We start from the raw sequence: 21804 nt of genomic DNA, 5'->3' as shown, positions 1-21804 counted from the left end.
AGAATTTTAAACACCATGCTTATGTGCATGATTATGTAAGTTCTATTGTATCATTAAAGTTATTATTTTATGTATCCTTCGTGGTCAATTGATCTGTGTATGTATCGTTTAATCCTTTTTTTTTTTTACACAAAGAAAGTCAGGGAGAGCCAGTAGTACACGAGAAACCGCCTCGACTCTCACAATTACAAATTGATGTCAATTATAATTAAAAAATTGCGAGCTTGCTACACATTGTAAAAATAAAACAGTATATAATAATAATTCTACAAGCTATAATTCTCTTTACGTTGAAGTCTCTCTTTACAGTGTCATCTTTGCGATTTTATTCGCGCGTTTGAACTTCAAACGACGCGATGCGTCCGCGTCGTCACGTGCGCCCAACGCGTGCGGATCGATATCGATAGTTTGGAAAAAAAAAAAAAAAAAAACGAAAAAGAAAGCGGGAATGTTCGGCATTTCGCGCGTATGCAAACGACGCGCTCGCAAATTGCGTGACACGACGATGAATTGCGTAATTGCGTAATAACGCAATTTCGCCTCGTCACCTCGTGGGGATCGGGTCAGGGTCGTTTCTGTTTACCTCTCCCTCCCGCGAAAGATCGTCGCACGCGCGCGCGGAAGGGGATTGGCACCCCTGGCGCCACCTCGTCGCGGCTACGCTTGTCACACATGCTCGCGCTACGATGTGTTTACGTTGTAACTCAGGAAATGCTGCTGCCCTGTAAGGCGAGTCACGTTCAGCCTGGCACTGGCAGCATGAAGCGCGCGGTAATGCCCGAGCTTACGTCCTCCTACGTCGTTTCTCCGTCGTGCGACAGTCGGTGGACGCGTAGTGGCCCCTCTCGTTTCGTTCTCGCGCGCGTTTCCCAATCTTCTAGGTTATTCTAGGTTAATTTGTCTAATGCCAAAACGATGTTTACATCGACGTCGCTCGAAATGCGCGCTCCCTCCGACGAGGCAGCGGCCGATCCGTGCGCGTCGATAAAATTCGCCGAGTCACGACGCGCCCGCTCCGTTTTAATTCGTGCTTCCTTGATCCCCAGGTGCCCGAGGAAAACAGCGAGAGCAAACGGAACTATTTTAAGCAGGAGTCCATCAGCTTCGGATACGATGCCTCCTCGTACGCCAATTACTCGTCGTCGTCCACACCCTCCACCATCGCTCAGCCCTTACCCGGGCAGCCACCCTTGCCTCCCATGCCTCCGCCGAGCGGAGTCCCACCTCCGCCGCACGTATTCGGACCAGTGCCTTCCCAAGTGGCTCCCATTCAATGGACCCACGCGCACACCCCCTGGCAGTGGATAGCGCCGCAAACGTCCCCCTTGCCGCATCCGACTCCGCACGATATCGCTAATACGATTCAGAGGGAGATTCCGCTCAGGGGTAACTTCGTACGTCGCGAGAGATTTCACAATAGGAACAATATGTATGTTCAGAGAAATAATTTTCGTAAAAATAGAAGGGTGGTGCGGTTCGGACAGCCGCAGGGTCAGTTTGATCAGGCCGCATATTTCGGGGCAACGCTGGCGGGTAATCTCGGATTGGACTGGCGAAGGAATAATTATCCCGCGGCGACCAGTGACGCTATAATGAATCACATGACCGTTCCTCTACCTAATCATCCCATCCCTTCCATCCCACCGGGAATCGTGAGCAACAGACGTACCGAGGAGACGGAGGATCAGGATGTGAAAATTGTACGAAATTATTTCAAGCGGTATGTGTGTTCGTCGCGAGGATGGCTAATACGATTGAATTTTTCCAGGAAAAGGTGGCGAAGAAGAATAAACAGAGGAAGCCGATGTCTCAAAGTTATGTCAACAAGCCGTGGAATAGGGAAGATGCGGAAAGGGCTCTGAAAATTGAAAGTGAATATAACGTGAAGAACAAAGTTAATGCGCAGAGCTTAATAATAAAGTTTCCCGATACGGATCTAAACAAGGACATTGTTGGCCAGTTTCATCCTGAGATACTAAACATACATTTTCAAAATCCGTGTGGGCCGAGATATTGCTTCATTCAAATGGCGGAAGACGTGAATATTGACGAGGCGATAAAAGAATTGGAGAAAATCAAGTTTGGTGTCGGGCACTTGAAAGTCGAGAAAAAGTCATTGAGAGACGAGGATAATCCCGAGGAGATAGATCCCTATACCTTGTTTATAGGAAATCTGCCCGAATCTGTTAAAACGAGCGACATAAAAAGTAAATTTCCAAAGGCGCAAGACGAAGAAACGCGAAAGATGAAGAACACACGGTGAGTTATATGGATATCTTATTAACTCGTTTTATTTGCTATGAATTATTAAGTTTTTTTACAATTTTATTCTTATAATATTATCCCTACATTTTTTTTTGTTGCAGAAATATTCTTATGAGATACAATAGCGTGGACGATGCGATATCAGATTACAAACAAGCATACGGTTTAATGTGGGACAAGAGGAGTATTAACGTTAGATTTAGACGGAAGAGAGGTAACACTTGTCTTTCCGAAGAACCTAAGCTTGACGTTAAGAAAGTTAAGGAGGAGCTAAGTAACGTCGCACAAGTGGAGAAGAAACGGAATGCGAATCACGTTGAACTTGAGCTCAATGTTAACGAGTTGAAAGAAGAAGAAAGTAACACTGAAGAAACGAAGGAAGACAAGATCAATCGCGCAAATAAGTCGTCGGCAAATCAAAATGTGGATAGCGCGGAAGCGCGATTGCAAGATAATTCCAATAAAGCACGAAGAAAACCAGCCTCGCAAGTTCAGGAAAATACAAACTCTCATTTGCCTGGATTATCGACGCAAGAAGAACAACAACCTTGGGTAATACATATAAAATCAATATCGTTGTGTTGCGTATTGTTGTATCGCACAATTGTGCGTACTTATTGTATCGCTTGGACAAACTACTTAACGTATTTCGTTATGCTTGATCTTTAAAAGACTAGGCAAAATATAGAAGAAATATAGAAAAAGATACATAGTGTTTTGCGTGTTTAATATATATTACAATCATTCCAAAGAGATTAATAATGCTTTTATTTTCCTCTGTAGACGTCACAGTCTCTTCAAATACCTTCGGCGTCGAAAGTTAACCCACCATGTCCAACCGAGGCGAACACCGTCGAGGAAATGGTGATGCTTACGGAGATCAAACAGGAACCCATAGATTACGATGAGATCTTCAAGATGAAGCGCAATGACAGTGATACCGACGACGACGATGACGATGACGATGACGACGACGATGACGACGACGACGATGACGATGACGATAATGTCGAGGAGCCAGATGATTCTGATGACGATGAGGATATCAATGCGGGAGACTTCGACGATGAAGATGAAGATATCGACGATGATGGAAATATAGCGTTTAGGGCTAAGCCACCGAGAACTACGCGAAATGACGAGGAACCGTCAGACGTGAGTGTAGCGCGTGATTAATTGCATATTTTAAAATCTCGATAATATTTTGTATGCAACATTGATATTCGACTTCTCGTTCCAGCACCTCGATAAAATGTTCAGCGAATTGGAGAACATGACGGGCGCCATCGGTTTCTTAAAACAATGAACGAAACATCGTCTTAATACTCGCCGACCCAGTTCTTTTAATGAGATTTGATTCCATATATAACGTGTAAATATCACAGTAGCTGCGTAATATAAACAAATGAGACTGCATGTATTTAGATATAGTAGCGTAAGCGATTATAGCCGTATATTTAAGCATTTTGTAACTATTATTTCTTCCGATGAATTTCAATGAATATCAGGCTTAAGCGAAGCATTATATAAGCTCTATTATATCATTAAAGTTATTATTTTACGTAAATTCTTTCGTGATAAATCTGTTCGCCCAGTTCACCGTTCGTGCGTCTTTCTATTTGGTAGTTCTTTTTAACAAAGAAAATTACAGTGAATAAGCTGTAACTCGAAAAACCGCGATCAGTACATCTTTTATCAACAAATCCACGTGTCAATTATAATTGACTGCAAATTTGGTACATTACGGAATATATATACCACAGTTAATGCTTTAACGAATAATAACAATTCTTTTCGTATGCGTAATCGTCGGTTGAATAATTGTCTTTTTCTTTTCAATATACGCCACCGCGAATATTTGAATCGGATCACGTAATGACCGACAGGTCAATTTTCGGTCAGATAGCGAAAATTCAAGATTGGCTATTTGTCGCAATTGAACCGTCAGTGGGTTTATCCCAAACTCGTGTTAACCTTAATTACGTTATTTTGAATAACAATTTTATTCGTTATCGGCTTTTTTTTTTTTTTCTTTTTTTTTTTTTTTTTTTTTTTTTTTTTTTTTTTTTTTTTTTTTTTTTTTTTTTTTTTTTTTTTTTTTTTTTTTTTTTTTTTTTTTTTTTTTTTTTTTTTTTTTTTTTTTTTTTTTTTTTATTTTTTTTTTTTTTTTTTTTTTTTTTTTTTTTTTTTTTTTTTTTTTTTTTTTTTTTTTTTTTTTTTTTTTTTTTTTTTTTTTTTTTTTTTTTTTTTTTTTTTTTTTTTTTTTTTTTTTTTTTTTTTTTTTTTTTTTTTTTTTTTTTTTTTTTTTTTTTTTTTATAATTATATACGTTTCATGGTCGCACATCGCGGAATATTTGAATACCGGATACATTAATAACCGACGGTCAATTTTTCGGTCAGAATAGCGAATAATATAAAAATTGGCTATTTTGAAAATTAACCGTCGTGGGTTATTATTCCCAAAACGTTTGTTAACCTTTAATTTACGGTTAATTTTCGAAATAGCCAATTTTTATTCGTTATTCCGAAAAGTTTTAAACTTTTCGAGTTTCGAGAAACTCGAGAATGCCATCTACTTCCGGCCTATTCACGAGCGCGCGACAGAAGCGCGGGTAAACCCATCCTCCACTCCACTTTCTAAAAGGGCAGCGAGGAACAAACTTGTTGCTCCGGACGAATTTTCACCGCTTGCGGCTTGCGGCACGTTGAGTCTTGCTTACTTGAGCACGTTGAATTTGTCAGCGCGTGAGCAGCAGCGGCACGATGTTCGAGGCACGCCTGACCCAGAGCGCGATCCTGAAGAAGGTGCTGGACGCGGTGAAGGATCTCCTGACCGAGGCGACTTTCGAATGCTCGGACTCGGGGATTCAGGTCCAGGCGATGGACAACGCGCACGTTTCCCTCGTCTCGTTGAATCTCAGGAGCGACGGTTTCGACAAGTACCGTTGCGATCGCAATCTGTCGATGGGAATGAGCATCAGTTGGTGAGACATGGTTAATTTGAAGGTTATGCGCCGGGCGGCTATCCCTTCGAACAAAGGGACGGTGATGCGTTCTTTTTGGTTGCGGTATATTCCTTTTCCTTCACGCTTTTCGCTCCGCTTTGTGAGATTTAAAGTCGTAGAGGGGAAGGGGGGGATTTTAGAGACACGTCAAAAAGAGCAGGTCTAGAGCCGGTGGATTGCGATAATTAATGCTTGGCACGATGGTAATCGATCGTGAAACCTTTTCAGCATGTCGAAGATACTGCGATGCGCCGGTGCGGACGACACGGTGACCCTCAGGGCGTGGGACAATCCTGAATCTATCGTCTTTATATTCGAGTCGCCGAACAAGGACAAGCTAGCCGAGTACGAGATGAAGCTGATTAATATGGATCAGGAGCATCTGGGCATACCCGTGAGTTACTTGCGTATAAAAGTAACGAGGCGATATTAAGATTGTTCTCATAAAACAAATTGCTCTACAGGAAACGTCGTACTCGTGCGTCGTGAAAATGCCGACTACAGAATTTACCCGCATATGTAGGGACTTGAGCCAGTTTGGTGAATCCATAACTTTCGCGTGTACCAAGGAAGGTATAAAATTCAGCGCGTCCGGCGATTACGGTTCAGGTAAATCAACCATATGTATTCTCGAGATAAATTAATAATACGTGTAATTTGTTCTCTTTACTCACGTTGAAGTAAAATAAAATTATTTGCACCAATGCTATTTTCTTGGATGCTGTTCCGCGTCCGTCCAGCAGTAGATTGAGACTAACTTGCAGGGTTACCGTCCTCGGGAGCCTTAACTGAAACTATGTTTAAATTCTTGTTTTTCCAATCTCGTCGGCAAAGGTCGTGTTATTTGTACATACATTCTTCCTTGTTTACGTTTTCACTTCCACGAGATATACTTACCATCGGGAGATATTTGATCGCTAAATAAAATTGTATGGAACAAGCTTGGTAGATGCATTTATACAGATTTAATCAAAGCAAGAGTTGAAAACGCTACGATGTTCATAAAAATGTTACAGAATATATTCAAGATTAAAGAAAATGATCATTTTTACACAGGGACATTCTGTATATATACGTCATATAAGTGGCTTACATGCTGCCTCCGTTTCTTTGCAGCCAACATCAAATTGGCACAGACTGCGGATGCGGATAAAGAAGAGGAAGCGGTAATAGTTAATATGCAGGAACCAGTAAAGTTAACGTTTTCTTGTCGTTATCTGAATTGCTTTGTGAAAGCTGGTCCTCTTTGCGACCAAGTTACACTGTCCATGTCCGACGATGTGCCTTTGGTATGTGAATACAAAATCGGCGATATTGGACACATTAGGTATTACCTGGCACCCAAAATCGACGACGAGGATGAAAATTAAAAAAACGACGATAGAAATATAACTCGTATATATTGAACTGTCATTAACGATATTGCATCGCGTTACTGATTGTTTTTTGAAAAATTTTGTCCTATTAGCGTTCGATATGTTTATTTCAATAGAAAACGATTAATTGGTTTGACATAATTTCAAGGAGATGATACCATACATATTTGCTGATCGAGAAAACTAAATACTCCGTTATTCGATATCGAGGTACAAGTAAGGCAAAGCTAAAGGTACTTTTAAGGTAATATATTATTTTAATTTTACATTTAAAAGTTATTTGGCTCGTCACAGTGCTAGCGCAATGCAGAATTGACACTAAAATTTATAGTAGAGTGACACAATGATTAGCAGGTATAGCAAAATGGTGTCGTCCTCTTAATCAATATTCACGTTATTAACGTTCCAGAGACTGTGACAGTATTTTGATAATATCGCATTTTCTTTTTTTTATATGTAAGAAGAACTCAATATATTTTCAAAAAATTTGATAAATTTTGAATGTCATACGTTATTCTTATACCCTAGCCTAGATCGAAATTTCAAGTTTTGCTTAATGCAATCTTACTTCGTATATGTTTGTGTGTATACGCTACTTTAATATAAAAATACATAATTAACTTACGAGCTGAGGGAATAAGAGGGCTATCATGGATGGAATAGCCTAGAAGTAGTATACAGTTAAATCTTACATAATTTGGATTTATCCTATAATTACTCTAAATAATGAAGTTAATAATTAATCATTAAATATTGATTTATACTATAGAATTATTTTACACGCAAGCACTCCTCGTCAGATCTCTATAAATAGTAAAATCATTCATCATTTGTCCTCTTCGTCTTTAAACAAAAATCTTTTTATAAACAAGTAACTTTTTTTTATATATACGTGCACTACATTAAGAGGAAGAAAAGAAGTTTGACATTCAAATGAGACGTTTTGGCAATATTAATCAGCCTCTTTGGTATTAAGACCCTGATATTGCTTTCTTTGTTTCAACTCAATCGAAAGTTATTTAATGAGAGAGAGAGAGAGAGAGAGAGAGAGAGAGAGAGAGGAGTTCTATTATTTTATACATTATTGAAAAGAAGATTATTATATAAAGAATGCGACAACTACTCTTTAGAAAAAATAGTTTGTATAGATTTCTCTCCAATATGCGTTGTGAATTTTTAAAATGCGCTCAGTTATGCTTTCTCTCGGTGGAGATTCACACAGATCTTGACTCGGTTACTTCGTCATGTCGTGCTCCGATTTGGCATCCTTTTTATACGTTATAGATACGCGTTCAGTCTACGTAGTCAATATTGAATATACATAAGATACTGTATGGTCTCTCCACGACTGAAACGCTATGCAAAACAATATATATATATATATACATATATATTGTTGCGTCGGAAAGAAATGTGAAAGGTCTTTAAGCGTTCGTGCTACCGTTACTCCCGTATAAGCTAGGGTGTACGTATTTGTCATGCAGTGTCCTTAAATGCCTCAGTAAGTTGCTCTTTACGTTGAAGCCTTTTTTACAGTAGGAGCAAAGGAAAGGCTTTTCGCCCGTATGCGTTCTTTGGTGGATGACCATCGAGGCGTGACTCGGGAATTCCTTTTGACATATGTTGCATAACTTTTGGTGATTGTGAACCCTTTTCGGCTTGGGGGGCGCCGAATTGTTCATCAAGGCCAACTGCTCCTCCGTGTGCTCCGTCTGTATGTGACGCACCCATTCCTGCGGCGTGGAATACATGTTGCCGCACAGATCGCACTTGAGAGGCGGGAAATCCTTGCTGTCGTCGTTCGTATCGTCCTGAAACCGCCGCGTTTTTTTATTTTTTTATTTTTTATTTTACGATCTCTCATCGCGTGCATACGCGCCATAAAGAATTCGCGACACGGTACCTTTCGTTTCTTTCTCCGATTTTCAGTCATGTCAGCATGCGTGAATTCTATATGCCTCACCCAGTCCGACGGTCTGTTAAACGTTTGACTGCACATGTCGCACGTCAGCGGTGTATACTCCTCCTCCTCCATGTCTCCATCCTCGTCCGCGCTATGTACGATCTCCTGCGATGAGAATAAGGAAAACGTTATTGTTTTTTTGCTACATTAAAAGAAACAACTATCGTCCGTAGTAACTTTTTATTTTACGCACTGGTTTGATATCGATCTCATGGTCTATCGTAAGCGATTCCGACGGATCGATCGACTCTTCCCAATCGATCGGCTCGTCCTTCACCAACAGTTCCAGATTTAGTTCGGTCTAAAAGGGAGGAAGAACATTTTAGACTTTACGTCGTTGAACGAGTGCCTTTTTTATTAATTGCATTATTACTAAATCTAAAGAAAAAAAAAACTAGCTCACGTTTTCGCCTTCGCTCTTCGACTTGTTCGACTCGACGTCGCTGCTAACGGCTTTCTTCTTTTTGCCATTTGTCTCAAGATTCTCCTTGTTCTTGCTCTGCTCGTTACTCTTCTCCTCCGAGACCTTTTTGATCTCGGATTCGTTGGCCTTGTCCTCGATCTTCTCGGTGCTCTTCCTCTCGACCGGCTTCGCCGGCTGTATATTATTTTGGCAGGCCGCGGCCGCCTGTTGCACGTTCTCGATTACCTTCTCGGCGGTCGGTTGTACCAGTTTGATCTTCTGTATCTGCCCGGCCAGCTGCGACGTTTCCCGCTTGTCGCGCTCGATCTTCTGATTGTTCGACTGTATGTTCTCTTTCTTGCTGCTGCCGGTATTCGATCTCCACAGTCCACGCACACGTAGGATGTCGCCGGCCTTCAGGACTCCCTCCAGCTGATCGTTCGTCACAGTGGCCTCGCCGCTGTACATGTACTGTATCAGGATTTTTAGCGTGCGGTATCCGATCTCCGTGGGCAATACCTAAAAGCATGAAATAACATTATCGGATCGTCTCTGTATCACGCTGTTTCGAATTGGCCGTCTATTTGATAGAACTGGCGAAAGGAACGTTAACGCAACGAGGATCCGGAGGTTTGATTACCGACCACGATTATCGGTGCATTGGTGTTCGCGCCGAAATGGCACGTCTGGAAAATGTGACTGAGATAGGACGAGCAGGCCGCGAGGACGAATCGATGGGCCGCCACGTGCCGTCCGCAGGACGTGGCCAGCAGAACGTCCGCGAAGGATTCCGAATGGAGCAGAGTCGCGACGGAGCTGTGCAGATGCGCCCCGTAGCTGTGCCACTTGAGCTGGTAATTCTCCGAGGCGGCGATGGCCATCTTTTCTGTATCGGACAAAAGCGATGTCGGATTATCGTTGGACGTAAAATTCAAAAACATTGTTTGTCATACCGCGCGCCGCGATAAAAAATATAAACAGTTCCGTTCGGTTCAATTTATTTAAACATCAGCGATCGCGAACGGAAGATCCCGGATGACGTCTAGAGAATCTTGCACAGTGTTCGTGGAATTTCAACGCGTCTCTGTTACAACGAGCCTGTTGCGCGGTAAAACGATAGATAACAATGAAATTGTACAGTTCGCGGCGGGATATCGCGGCACCGAATTTCCTTCGGTCGGCTTCAGCGTCTTGCGCATTTTTATCCGTATCGATCTATCATCGCGATTGCGGACAGTCATCCGCAAAGGTGGCCGAGAGAAGCTATAGAAATTACCCCCCCTTCCCTCCCCCCCCTCTTGCAATGATCTCGCCTCGCGATCTAGCGATTCCTCCTTCTCTCAACTTTATCCTTCGCCGCGATCGTATCAATCGTCAGCGTCGCTACTCCAAAGAGAACAAAGCCGTTAATTGCAAATCGTTGCAGATCGATCGGGAGAGAGACAACACGGCGAGCGCTTATCCCGATATACGATATTTTTCGAGCTCGCGGAATCGCGTTAGTCCACCCGCACGCGAGGTCGAGACGTCAAGCGTGTTTCCTTGGTCACGTTTGCGGCCACGATCCAATTTGCTCCGATCGCTGCTTCGCCGTCGCCGCCCGTATACAAGATCAATGCAGGCCGATAAGTCGCGCAACGTGATAACTCGCGCGGCCGCGTATTATTCTCTCTCTCTCTCTCTCTCTCTCTTTCTCTCTCTCTCGCCGTGTTGCGGCCGCAATTTTCCTTCGTATTCCGCCGCGCGAGTTCAATCGAACTCGCAAATTCAATCGGGACGCACGAGGCGAGGCTCCAGGTCGTCCGTCTCCTTTGCCGCGGTAAACGATGTTTACTCGACACCCTCTTTCCGTCGACGTCGGGGATGCGTGTGCCGTTTAGGTCGGATACGCGATCACCCCGGGATCACACTTGGCCGTGTCGATACACCAAAGAACCGCATTTATTACGACCGCTCGTACACGACGCGTAGCTCGTGAGTCATCTACGGGGAAAAGAATGCGTCGAGCACCCTCGCGATCGCTCCCTCTCTCTTCCTCTCTCTCTCTCTCCGGCCAGACGTCGTCTTCGCCGCCGCCGCGATTTACCTGAGAACATCGGCGCACCGGATTAACGATTCGAGGATCCACTCCTGAACGGTATACCCGAATCGCGCGACTTTACGCGACGATAAATCCGAAACTTATATATCGGGGGAACAACGAAGACAACGGCAACGTCGACGGGGACGAGGTGCTGCGTGCACGAGCGCGGCGTAGCTCGCGCGCGTCGTCGGTGTTTTGAAAGGCGCTTGGCGCGGACAGGGACAAGGGGCACGGGGCAGATACGAGCATCGAACGAACCGCCGCGTAGGGGCCTAAAAATCGATATTTCGGTCTTTGCTCCATCCTCTCCGCGCGCCGCGGCTCGCCTCGCCGGCTTTCGCCGGCTAGAGGAGGTAGGGTATGCCCCCCTGCGTTCATCATCGATTTTCCCGGCTACCAATCGCACGCATCCATTTATCGCATCGATCGCCCGAGCTGATTTCAGCGTTTGCGTCCGTCCGTCCATCCGCCCGCCTCGCTCCACGACGATTCATACACCCTCCCGACGAATCCCCTCCGCCCCTCTCTCTCTCTCTCTGCCCGTGCGACCTCCCTTCCTATCGTCCTCACACCATCGGTACCCTTCTTCCCGCGACCCCTATCCCCTCGTCGAGACGAGAGACCCTCGCCGCCATCGCCGCCGCTGCCGTCACCGTCGCCGTTTCGGCTGTACCTTCGATTATAGATACGACTCGACTCGAGGAGATTCTCCTCGAGGGTCGCGTCCCGAGAGGGAGGCTGGAACCTCGATGGACGCGTCCGCCGACTTCTTCACGCCTGTTGATATCCTACGCCGCGCCGGGTCCGTCCGTGGCGTTCTCTCACGCGAGACAGAAAAAGAGAAAGAGAGAGAGAGCTGAGCTTTTCTCCTGAGGCGCATGTAGAATATATACTCCGAGCAGCGGCGTACGTCACTCCGATTTGTCGCAGGCTTATCGATTACCTGCCGCTCGATGATCTACCCCGTCCAGACGAGGGATCACGTCCTCCTCCTCCTCTCGCTCGCGCGAGTTCGCGGTACACATGGTATACCTACAGACGTGTGGGACGTCTAGAAAATTTCGTAAACTTCAGCGAAACTCGTCGTTCGACATAACGATCGCCGATGTCCCTCGTCTCTCGTTTCGAGCCGGTCGCGGTCTCGGCTTTTTCAAGCAGCGCGGCTGACGCTGGGCCTACGATCAATATGTAAATTTAATAAATCGTACGAAACGATAGATATTAAAAGGCGTTATAAATTGCGAGATTAATACGATCGGTACGCCGACGTGTGTCTAAATAATCGAAGGATACGCGGCTCTCGCGTCGACCTGCAAGCTGAATCCCAGCATCCGTTATCGAATTGATAAACAAAATGTTTCGTCAATGTAATAGATATATATATATATATATATATGCAATGATAATACCTCTCGACGCGCGTATCTGAGTACGACGGAATCGCTATACATATTCCCGTGTCGCGCGAGAAATCGACGCGACGCGTCACACCGAGGGGATCTATAGATCGGCCCGGGGCTTCGTCGTCGTCGTCCGCGGTCCGCGGTCCGCCTCCCGCCTCCAGTCCGCCTGGCAAAAATCCTATACAATCGAGATACCGCGTCGCCGTCGGGGCCGTCGGGGGTCGGGCTCGTGCCCGAAGATGGCGCCGGTGGTGGGATTGTTCGATTTTCAGGATTTCCCTCGGTGTCCCGACTGTCCCTACACCTCCGCGTGCGTGCGTCATGTGGGTGAGTATATGTGCGGTGCGCGGCACGACGTGCCGCATTGCGTCGACGACCCATTTTGCAACGGGGGCGATAAGTCGCGCGCTCGCCGCTCGCCGCCCTCCCCCCGCCGTATTAATAATCCATCTCGCGCGACGCTCGCTGATCGAGGGGCACCCTCGAAAATGCTTCTCCTTTCCTTCCTTCTCTCTTTTTTTTCTTCTTTTGTTTACCTGCCGGTGCTGCGGGGAAGCGGTTAAGGCACGCCGCCGCGTCCGTCGTCTCGAGTCGCGGTCGCCCCTGCATCCGTCGATCGCCCTCCTCGCTTTTTCTTTCAATCGTGCTGCGGGGGCTTTGCATTTTTGCAATCTCCGGTCTCCCGGTCGCCGAGGAACGTGCCGGAACGTGCGAAGGTGTCGCGAAGCCGCGAAGGAAGGAACGAGTCGGGGCCGTCGGGGGTTCGCGACTTCGCGATTCGCGACGGGGGCCACGGGGGGACGGAAGTTCCGATGATCGACGATCGACCCGCGCCCCGCGCGAAAAGGTCGCGCGAACGTTTGAATCGCGATCGCTCGGGTCGGCCCCCTCGGGTCACGTGGTGCCGAGTCACGTGGCGCTTTCGCGCGAGCCGCCCAGGGGGCGCCGCGCGCGAGTTTCGCAGTTTCGCGAGCGACGGCGAGAGAGCGAGCGAGGAGCGAGCACGTCATCACGTTGCACGACGGCACGGCGGTGTGCGTGCGTGTCTTCGATAAATAACGCGCGTTACCGTCGTCGTCCGTGGGCACATCGCGACGACCGCTACGGGGACGATGACGGTTGCTTGAAAGAGAAGAAACCCCGGGTGGCGCGTTGTCCGACGGTGCTTCGCGTATACGTAGCTCCTCGCGAGTGGCCTCGTTGACCCAATTCCGACGAGCGAGGACGAGGACCCTTCCTTCGCGTTCGCGACCCTCTCGGCGATTTTTGTCGGTGGTCTCCCCCCTCCCCCTTCCCAAGACGGACGACGACGATGACGTCGACGTCGCGCTGGTAGCCGAAGTTTTACACCGAACTCGCCAGGCCGGAACTCGTGGAGCAAGGCTGGCTGGCTCGTCCGCGAGGATGCCGTGGACTCCTGGAGTTTGAGAGATTAACCGTGCGCGGGAAGATTAAGGTTAAGTCGACGAACGCGAGCTTGATCCTGAACGTCCTCGTGGCGCGATCTCGATCGCAGGTAGAACGTAGAACCGCGAGCTCAACGGGCGACGGACGACGGACAATCGCGGGGGAGGTTAGCGATTGATATAATTGATACATGGATGCGGCCGTTCGCAGCTTCCGCGTTTTCACTCCGGCACCGGGCGACGCGGGCGAGATGAGATACGTCTGTACGAGTTCGCGCGCGGGAACGTCCGAGGGACGACACGATTGCACGATTGCGATAAATCGCCAGCCTGCCGCCGGAATTCGTACGTTCATATATGGCAGTACGTGAGAGAGGCTTCACCCCGGAGCAAGATGCCGCACGTCACGCGAAAATGGGAACTCTTCCCGGGCAGGAATCGCTTCTGTTGCGACGGCAGAGTGATGATGGCACCGCAGACCGGAGTGTTCTACGTCACCGTGTGCCTCATCGTCGGGACAAGTGGATTGTTTTTCGGTTTTGAGTAAGCAACGCGCTTCGTTACGCTTTGTCTTTGTAAAGCCAAACCTCCGGGGTATGATCGTTGGTAACTCAATGTACCGTGATCGAAGGTGCGTCGGATCATTTGTGAGATTAGGATGGTATTCCTACGTCCAGTCTGGTCCAGTCTTATGTTCGAGATTGTCTTAGATTTGATCCCGGATGATTCCAAGATTCTGTCCAACCAATGAGACAATTATACGGCATCCCGAGATCACGTTGGACCATATAATTATATACGTACAACCGTGTACATATGCTTGAATCTTAAACACAAGATTGGACTGTGAATACCGTCCTTAATCTGTTGGTACGTTGTGCGCCTTATCGGAACAAATAGATTGTTCTTCGGTTCTGAGTATTAAGCATTCCCTTTACACTTGATTTTAAGGATAAACCTCAGCAGAGTTGTTGCAGCAACTTATGTATCCCAATCAAAGGTACATTAAATACTTTGTTAGATTAGGATGGTATTTTTTCGCAGTCTAATCTTGTATTTAGGAGTCACGGATGATTTTAAGCTACCGTGCAACCAGTGAAACAATTATTATATCTCAGGATCATACTCGAGATGATCTTAAATACAGGATTGGACCACGAATACCATCCTCGATCTGTTAATATATTTTGTACCTTATTATTAGAATAAGTAGATTGTTTTTCGGTTCCGAGTGAGCATTGTTACATTTGACGTTAAGGATAACCTCAGAGTTAAAAATAAACCTCGGTATAATTATCATATAACTCTTGTATCGTAACGAAAAAGTACACTGGATACTTTATGAAATTAAGATGGTCTTTTTTCATAGTCCAATCTTGTATTCGAGATCATCTGTGACCCTAGGTGGTCTTGAGATTCTATCCAGCCGATGAAACGATTATACAACGTCACAAGATCATCCTCGAGATGACCTTAAATGCAAGATTGGACTATGAATAACGTCCTTAATCTATTAGCACGCTGTACGCCTCATTGTCGCGGAACAAGTGGATTATTCTTCGATTCTGAGTAAGCGTTGCATACGCTACGTTTGACTGTAAAGATAAGCCTCAGTATAATTAGAGTTGTTAGAGATTAGGGTACTGTTTACCGTTAGTCTAATCTTATATTTGAAATCGTCTTATTTCTAATGTTGAAATTCCATTCAGCAACGTGTACGGAATCTCGAGATCACATACACGGGACAATACTAATATACGTTAAGTATATCGGTATATTAAGATTAGACTGTAAATATCGTTCTCGGTCTATCAGCGGGAAAATTAGCTTTTATATACAACGGGATGAAATTTTTGGACAACGGTTTTCTTTTTCTTTTTCAGCTGTCCGTATCTGGCACTACACGTAACACCAGCGATACCAGTAATAGGAGCTTTATTATTTATATTCGTAATGTCTGCTTTGTTCCGCACAAGCTTTAGCGATCCTGGAGTAATTCCAAGAGCAACACCTGACGAGGCAGCTTACATCGAAAAACAAATCGGTACAAATATCATCATAGAATAGAGTATTTACAGACATAGCGAGATTGCGCTGTTTCGTTTAGCTACTTTCAAAGACCAGTAATGTTTTAATTCGGAGATAACAAGTGTTTATCGTAAAAATTTTTAATGCTGAATCGAAAAATTTTTTTATATGGATTTTAGAAGTACCGAACAATGATAACTCCAAGACATACAGACCCCCTCCTAGGACGAAAGAAGTCTTGATCAGAGGGCAACCAGTAAAATTAAAATATTGCTTTACGTGCAAGATATTTAGGCCGCCAAGAGCCTCTCACTGTAGTTTATGCGACAATTGCGTAGGTATGTGTACTTAATCAAAATTAGATATCTGAGGTGTTCGTCCTCCTTTTCACTCTCGCGTTATCAGACACTTGTCAAAATTAATCTTGAATACGATACTAATTTAATCACAGATATTGGGCGAGGGTCTTAAAGATAACTATTGTTGCAGAGAGATTTGATCATCACTGTCCATGGGTGGGTAATTGCGTGGGCAGAAGAAATTATAGATATTTTTATGCTTTTATAGTATCCCTCGCATTCCTTTGCGTTTTTATATTTATATGTGCAGTCACACATATGATTATGCGTGAGTAATCTTGATTTCCGGATCATTATAAATGAATGTATGCAAATGCAATGATGATAAAATCGGAACGTAACGTTTCAATGTCCGTTTACCACTTGTGATTTTAGTTACGAAAGATAATAAGCCGTTTTTAGAAGTTGTAAAACTATCTCCAAGCAGCGTTATCGTGGGAGTCGTATGCTTCTTCTCTCTTTGGAGTATCTTGGGCCTCGCTGGTTTTCACACGTATTTAACCAGCAGCAATCAAACGACTAACGAAGATGTAAGTACGTTTGACAAAATCGCGTATCAATTATGTCTCGGCATTTTTCCTCAATTGCTGCTGCTGCTCCTCGTAGATTAAAGGGTCGTTCACGAATAGAAGAGGACAGGACAATTTTAATCCTTACAGTCAAGGAAATATCTGTGGGAATTGTTTTTATGTGTTATGTGGACCAGCTCCACCTAGTTTAATCGGTAAGATCTTTCGCGCGCACAAGTCGCATAATGATTCGTCTATGTGAATATGCAAGTCACAGAAGCTCAGGATATAGCTGTGACGTCATCCTTTAATTGTGCATTGAATTCATTCTCGAATCATATCGTTCCAGATCGAAGGGGGATAGTTACGCCTGAATATCGCGCGGAACACGAACGAGTTGGTGATGATAATGTGATTACTAATAATAAGACATATGGTACTGCCAAAATTGTGCAGCCTCAGGTAATTACAAATTTATAACTTTATTATAGCGTTACAGGCTGATAAGCCTACTTTAATCGTGCATTTGAATGCGGTAGGATATTTCTCTATAATATAAAATATACATTTTTTTCGTTATTTTTATTTATTTTAACAGTCGAACGGTACGGCGGTTCAGACAAGCCCCAGCACGGATCTCACGGGCTCGATGAACAACTTGATCAGCGGTCAACATTCTCCAAGAATAGAGTCAATGAACGGTGAGTTGACCCTCTTGAGACATCCTACGCGTTGTCCCGAGGACCTACCAAAATATCCGCGGCAATACATAAACGATACTTACGTGCCGCCGTATCCGGTGCAGCATTGCCTCGAGGATTCTATGAAACGTATTAATTACACCGAGGTAGATCGGTTAAATCCGGACTTTCAGAAATATCCGTGTAGATGCGAGGACGGCTTGCAAAAATATCCTCATAGGTGTAGGGAGGAATATCATAGGTGCTCGGATAACAATCTTATATACGACCAGTGCGTAGGGGAGCAGAAATACGGCATTGATCTTCAGAAATATCCTCAAAGATACTCCGAGGATCCCTTGCGTTACAAGATGAGCGAGAAAAACGGTTATACCGATCTGCAAAAGTTCCCCCAGTGCTATTCCGAAGATCCATTACGGCTCTCGCAGTCGCCGCATATGCTTAAATATAACAATTTGAGATGTGCCGAACACAGCTTAAAATATCCGATAACGAAGAACATTCTGCCGGCGCGTATATTAGGCACGGGTGGCATACCGATTATCGGGCAGACCGCGATTGGCCTCGTGGTAAACAGATTCGGTTCCGGACCGCTAACTAATAATTTATCGTACGCGGAGAATTCGTTATGCCCGAGCGATAGTACGGAAGAGGATCTCTTGAATCGTCGCTTCATTATGAGTTCGCTCAGTGACAATGAGGACATTTAACGTCTATTATCAACCGATAACACATTTTTGAATTATAAAATTCATTTATAGTAGAAAATGAACAATAAAATAATTTATTATTGTTACATTCTTACTAAAGAAATCTTGAATTTATTAGAAAGTTTTAACGATTAGACTCGTGAATCGTGCTATTCTAAAAAAAAAAAATCTCATGTTGAGAAAATGTACTGATTTGTATATACATATACATATAAATCGTTATATGATTGTTCTTGATTCCTTTAATTGGGAATTTTTAAAAATTATATGTACAAATGCCAAGTTGAATTTAATTGTTGAAAAAAGAGATCTATCTATTTATTTTTAAAAATACCGTTTTGCATTACACACGCATAGATGTTTATTTTAAAAATATATATTATGGTGGTATATAAATAAATTAAGGTATATACGATATCCATTATGTTTAATTGATGTGACTTTTCTTAATGATATTCTTTTTAATTCATATATTTTACATATTACTTATTATATAAATAAATATTATATGCTAAACTTTTAAATCTGTTATTGCTTTTACACATATTCAATATTCCCGTTTAAAAAAATTATTTCGTATTTCTTTCATGAATTTTGCCAATGTTGCATAAGTTCCTTTCGCTATTATAAAAACGATGAAAGTGCATAATGCAAAGATGTGTTTTTTTTTCCTCCAATTCTGACAGAATGTATTTGTATATATATATATATATTTATCTAACTAAGTTCCTTAGTAATTAGTAAAATTTCGACATAATTCAATAAATTGTATTTCTCTGTTGTTTAAAATTACGTCCTGTTATCGAGGGCTCAGAGCGTACTACTCGGTAAGTTCACTTCAAACATTTTGATCGTCATTGAGTGTATGTTTTAATATACGAATGATCTGATTATTTCTTTTCACTAGCATTAATAAATCACCATACACGTGACATGTTTCTCTTATATTTTTACGAGACTAATTTTGGAGCGATACAATTAATTACAGGGTTTATGGCTTGTGACTAATCGGTTTTAATTTGATTTTATATTATAGGCACAAGATAAGATCTTATATGTAAATACTTACGTTAGTAAACATACGCGTGAAAATACCTCGATTTTTTACTTTTTATTCGAAGGGAAAATTTCAATTCAATGTAATATTTTATTTTTTAACGTGCGTATGCTCTCTTTACAAATTTACAAAATTCGATAAGACACCTTGTAATACCAAAGAATGTGACGAATATGGTTTGATATACTCTTTTTTTTTTTTGTCTTTACGCATAAATGAAAGCAGTGTCCAAACAAATTTTTGCAATGCTATGTTTAATGTAGGATGTTAACTTTACGGAATGTAGGAATGTGTATTGAGGATTAGTGCATTATTAAGTGGGTTAATTGAAATTACGATAAAGCTTGTATCGCTGATATATTGTGTGTAAGACACAAGGCCACAACGCTGCACCTTTCTGATAATTGTACAATATAATTTTTTTTCCTTTTTTCTGTCGATACTAAGGAGGTTTTATAACAGCTTGTACCCCTTCACGGTTTAATAGCAATTTATTTATATTTTAATGCTCTGTGTGTGTATGTGCACTCTATTTTTTTTTTGTACAAGTTGTCCATGCAACACCACCGAAACGAGATATACTTATCTGGCATTACGAACTTTGCTTTTAGGTAGTACCACAAACAGTATAAGTCAACTTGTTACCAACGAAATACCGCTAGCGTCTCTCAATATAGCACCAATTGATATCGACGAAATCGCACCGCTGCCTTCTCGTCAGAGTGTCGTGGTCTCTTCCGCTCTGGATACATCTTCCATACCAACAGTAACTGTAACGACCCCTTTATCTGCATCTAGACTTAGACTATTGCAGGACACGACGATGATAGAGTCCGCCTTAGACTTGGATTCGTTGGAAGATGCGAGCGTCGGTAGAGGAAGCCAGTCGGGGCTTATAAAAATGGGCGTAGCATAAAGTTTCCGGCTGCAAGCCGTACAGATTAAGAATGATCGATTTCTGTCCGAGGACTAGTGCAGTTTCAACGTTACGTATTGAAATAAGGAACGCAATTTGCATTTTCATCGAGAAGCGTTCACGCATATGATAATTAAGTGCAAATGTAAATTGTTGTCATTAATTGCAACGGGATAGATATTCACAACGTTATACTTTTTTTTGGGGGAGAAAAAGTGATTTCGAGAAATTTATAAAATTAGAAAATTAAGTCACAAACGCGCGAAATGGCCGAATTCACATTGCTATGATTAAAGTACAAATATGATTATTTTGATAATTAAATTTGTATAATTGCATAATTGTGTTGCAATAATGTGTATTTAAATCGTAATTTCGTATGGCTACTATTTATTATATCATATTCACAATGAACTATAATAATCATATGCCAGAAAGGTGTCGATGATATATTCCATTTTTCCAAATAATTCTGCGTTAAAATGTAGAATCGTCATTGAGAATGTAGAATCCGCCTAGGAGGTTTTAGAAAAATTTTTGGAAAGTATTATTAACGAGTTAATTAATTTATTATATACGTTAGATTATTCACGCAAGTCTCTAAAGTACTCAAGATTCTATAAAAAACAAAATAATGTTTGCTCGAAAGAAGATATTATAGTGATATAAAAAAAAAAAAATCATATGCTACTTAATTTCGTTTATGCAAATTTATATGTATAAGTTACGTCACGCACATAAGAAAATTTATTTTTTCAACTTATGGCATCTCTAATTGTTAGAAATACATACATTTTGCATTATTTTATATGTATATATACGATATTATAAAAACTCTAATGATTTTGCGATAGATGTAAAAAGTCGATAGCTACGTGTGTACAAACCATATTTCTGGCACTTGTTCGTGCTTATACTCAATGAGAGAAAAAGAATCAAAGTTGCACTATAGAGACTGGAATAAATATGTTTTAACGGGATGAAAGTATAAGAATGAAGGAAAAGAGGAACGTTGCTTTCAGTACGAGTAAACGATATTTATTGCAGAAAAATGTTAAGAACTACGATATTTTTTCTGTTACGTTTTCCCAACATTCTTAGAGATATTGTCTTTTCGAAGGGATTTGTCGTGTACAGTGTAAAAAGTTTTGTAAATAAAATTTTCATACACGTTAGCATAAAGAATTTTACAGAATATTTACAAAATTTATTAAAGCAATGCAGTTGATAGCGAGCATTTAAATATTAGGATTATCACTGCCTAATTTATTAAAAAAATTTTGTATCAAAATTGCATGTTTTTACCTAATTTGACATTTATTATGCGATATATTATTCATATATGAGTAATATTAAAGACTATATTAATAACAGAGCAGTTGACATACTAAAGATATCAAGGATTGCCCCATTACGAAGACTAAAAATTCTAAGGTTACTATTCTTTTGTATATAAAAGTACGTGTGTATGATATGGTATATGTATATATTATGTAGATGTTATAATAAAATCCGCATATAATATAAAGCAAGTTAAAGACATTTTGCAATAATTTTTATTGTAATTCCTCGAAATATATTAATAAAAAGGAACAACGCATGCGTGTGAGAGCTAAACA

General features: G+C 42.4%; 4 protein-coding genes across 11 annotated transcripts; 3 read left to right on the top strand and 1 right to left on the bottom strand.

Annotated features, from left to right (window-relative positions):
* The first annotated feature begins 219 nt into the window (after positions 1–219).
* Positions 220–3832, top strand: LOC143907239 (uncharacterized). 3 transcript variants are annotated; one of them, XM_077423875.1, is made up of 6 exons: positions 220–771; positions 1047–1700; positions 1769–2259; positions 2367–2817; positions 3049–3420; positions 3506–3832. In XM_077423875.1, exons 1-6 carry the CDS (start codon positions 673–675, stop codon positions 3569–3571), a joined length of 2133 nt encoding a protein of 710 aa, XP_077280001.1. In that variant the 5' UTR covers positions 220–672; the 3' UTR covers positions 3572–3832. The 3 variants fall into 3 exon arrangements, with proteins under 3 accessions (XP_077280001.1, XP_077280003.1, XP_077280002.1); XM_077423877.1 differs by having other exon boundaries at positions 754–881; XM_077423876.1 differs by lacking the exon at positions 220–771 and adding an exon at positions 773–891.
* A 1051-nt stretch (positions 3833–4883) lies between these two features.
* Positions 4884–7169, top strand: Pcna (Proliferating cell nuclear antigen). The gene is made up of 4 exons (XM_077424209.1): positions 4884–5250; positions 5500–5665; positions 5736–5880; positions 6388–7169. Exons 1-4 carry the CDS (start codon positions 5030–5032, stop codon positions 6639–6641), a joined length of 786 nt encoding a protein of 261 aa, XP_077280335.1. The 5' UTR covers positions 4884–5029; the 3' UTR covers positions 6642–7169.
* On the bottom strand, positions 7087–13204 carry LOC143907413 (uncharacterized). 4 transcript variants are annotated; one of them, XM_077424207.1, is made up of 7 exons: positions 11100–11361; positions 10796–10996; positions 9658–9899; positions 9014–9532; positions 8804–8911; positions 8551–8715; positions 7087–8458 (listed from the first exon to the last, which is right to left on the bottom strand). In XM_077424207.1, exons 3-7 carry the CDS (start codon positions 9892–9894, stop codon positions 8072–8074), a joined length of 1416 nt encoding a protein of 471 aa, XP_077280333.1. In that variant the 5' UTR covers positions 9895–9899; positions 10796–10996; positions 11100–11361; the 3' UTR covers positions 7087–8071. The 4 variants fall into 4 exon arrangements, with proteins under 4 accessions (XP_077280333.1, XP_077280330.1, XP_077280332.1 ...); XM_077424204.1 differs by lacking the exons at positions 10796–10996; positions 11100–11361 and adding an exon at positions 13036–13204; XM_077424206.1 differs by lacking the exons at positions 10796–10996; positions 11100–11361 and adding an exon at positions 11770–11925.
* A 252-nt stretch (positions 13205–13456) lies between these two features.
* On the top strand, positions 13457–21727 carry App (Palmitoyltransferase app). 3 transcript variants are annotated; one of them, XM_077424203.1, is made up of 9 exons: positions 13460–14448; positions 15789–15949; positions 16113–16271; positions 16423–16560; positions 16668–16822; positions 16899–17016; positions 17151–17263; positions 17400–17502; positions 19881–21727. In XM_077424203.1, exons 1-9 carry the CDS (start codon positions 14300–14302, stop codon positions 20183–20185), a joined length of 1401 nt encoding a protein of 466 aa, XP_077280329.1. In that variant the 5' UTR covers positions 13460–14299; the 3' UTR covers positions 20186–21727. The 3 variants fall into 3 exon arrangements, with proteins under 3 accessions (XP_077280327.1, XP_077280326.1, XP_077280329.1); XM_077424200.1 differs by lacking the exon at positions 19881–21727 and having other exon boundaries at positions 13459–14448; positions 17400–18736; XM_077424201.1 differs by lacking the exons at positions 16423–16560; positions 19881–21727 and having other exon boundaries at positions 13457–14448; positions 17400–18736.
* The last annotated feature ends 77 nt before the right edge of the window (positions 21728–21804 follow it).

Source organism: Temnothorax americanus, unplaced genomic scaffold (assembly GCF_048541705.1).
Source record: "Temnothorax americanus isolate GAGA-0224 unplaced genomic scaffold, ASM4854170v1 Scaffold8, whole genome shotgun sequence".
In the NCBI taxonomy this organism is placed as follows: Eukaryota; Metazoa; Arthropoda; class Insecta; order Hymenoptera; family Formicidae; genus Temnothorax; species Temnothorax americanus.
Note: the sequence above shows the minus strand (reverse complement) of the source record. Positions and strands in the feature narration are given on the sequence as shown.

Coding starts and splice junctions, on each gene's coding strand:
- LOC143907413 (XM_077424204.1), bottom strand. CDS start 13,162: ATGCAAAGCCCCCGCAGCACGATTGAAAGAAAAAGCGAGGAGGGCGAT. Junction 8,912..9,013: donor CGAAGAGCGAAGGCGAAAAC/GTGAGCTAGTTT, acceptor CCTCCCTTTTAG/ACCGAACTAAATCTGGAACT. Junction 8,716..8,803: donor ATGAGATCGATATCAAACCA/GTGCGTAAAATA, acceptor TTCTCATCGCAG/GAGATCGTACATAGCGCGGA.
- Pcna (XM_077424209.1), top strand. CDS start 5,030: ATGTTCGAGGCACGCCTGACCCAGAGCGCGATCCTGAAGAAGGTGCTG. Junction 5,251..5,499: donor ATGGGAATGAGCATCAGTTG/GTGAGACATGGT, acceptor AAACCTTTTCAG/CATGTCGAAGATACTGCGAT. Junction 5,881..6,387: donor GTCCGGCGATTACGGTTCAG/GTAAATCAACCA, acceptor GTTTCTTTGCAG/CCAACATCAAATTGGCACAG.
- App (XM_077424200.1), top strand. CDS start 14,300: ATGCCGCACGTCACGCGAAAATGGGAACTCTTCCCGGGCAGGAATCGC. Junction 16,561..16,667: donor AGTCACACATATGATTATGC/GTGAGTAATCTT, acceptor TTGTGATTTTAG/TTACGAAAGATAATAAGCCG. Junction 16,823..16,898: donor ATCAAACGACTAACGAAGAT/GTAAGTACGTTT, acceptor TGCTCCTCGTAG/ATTAAAGGGTCGTTCACGAA.
- LOC143907239 (XM_077423875.1), top strand. CDS start 673: ATGCTCGCGCTACGATGTGTTTACGTTGTAACTCAGGAAATGCTGCTG. Junction 1,701..1,768: donor AGGATCAGGATGTGAAAATT/GTACGAAATTAT, acceptor GAATTTTTCCAG/GAAAAGGTGGCGAAGAAGAA. Junction 2,260..2,366: donor CGAAAGATGAAGAACACACG/GTGAGTTATATG, acceptor TTTTTGTTGCAG/AAATATTCTTATGAGATACA.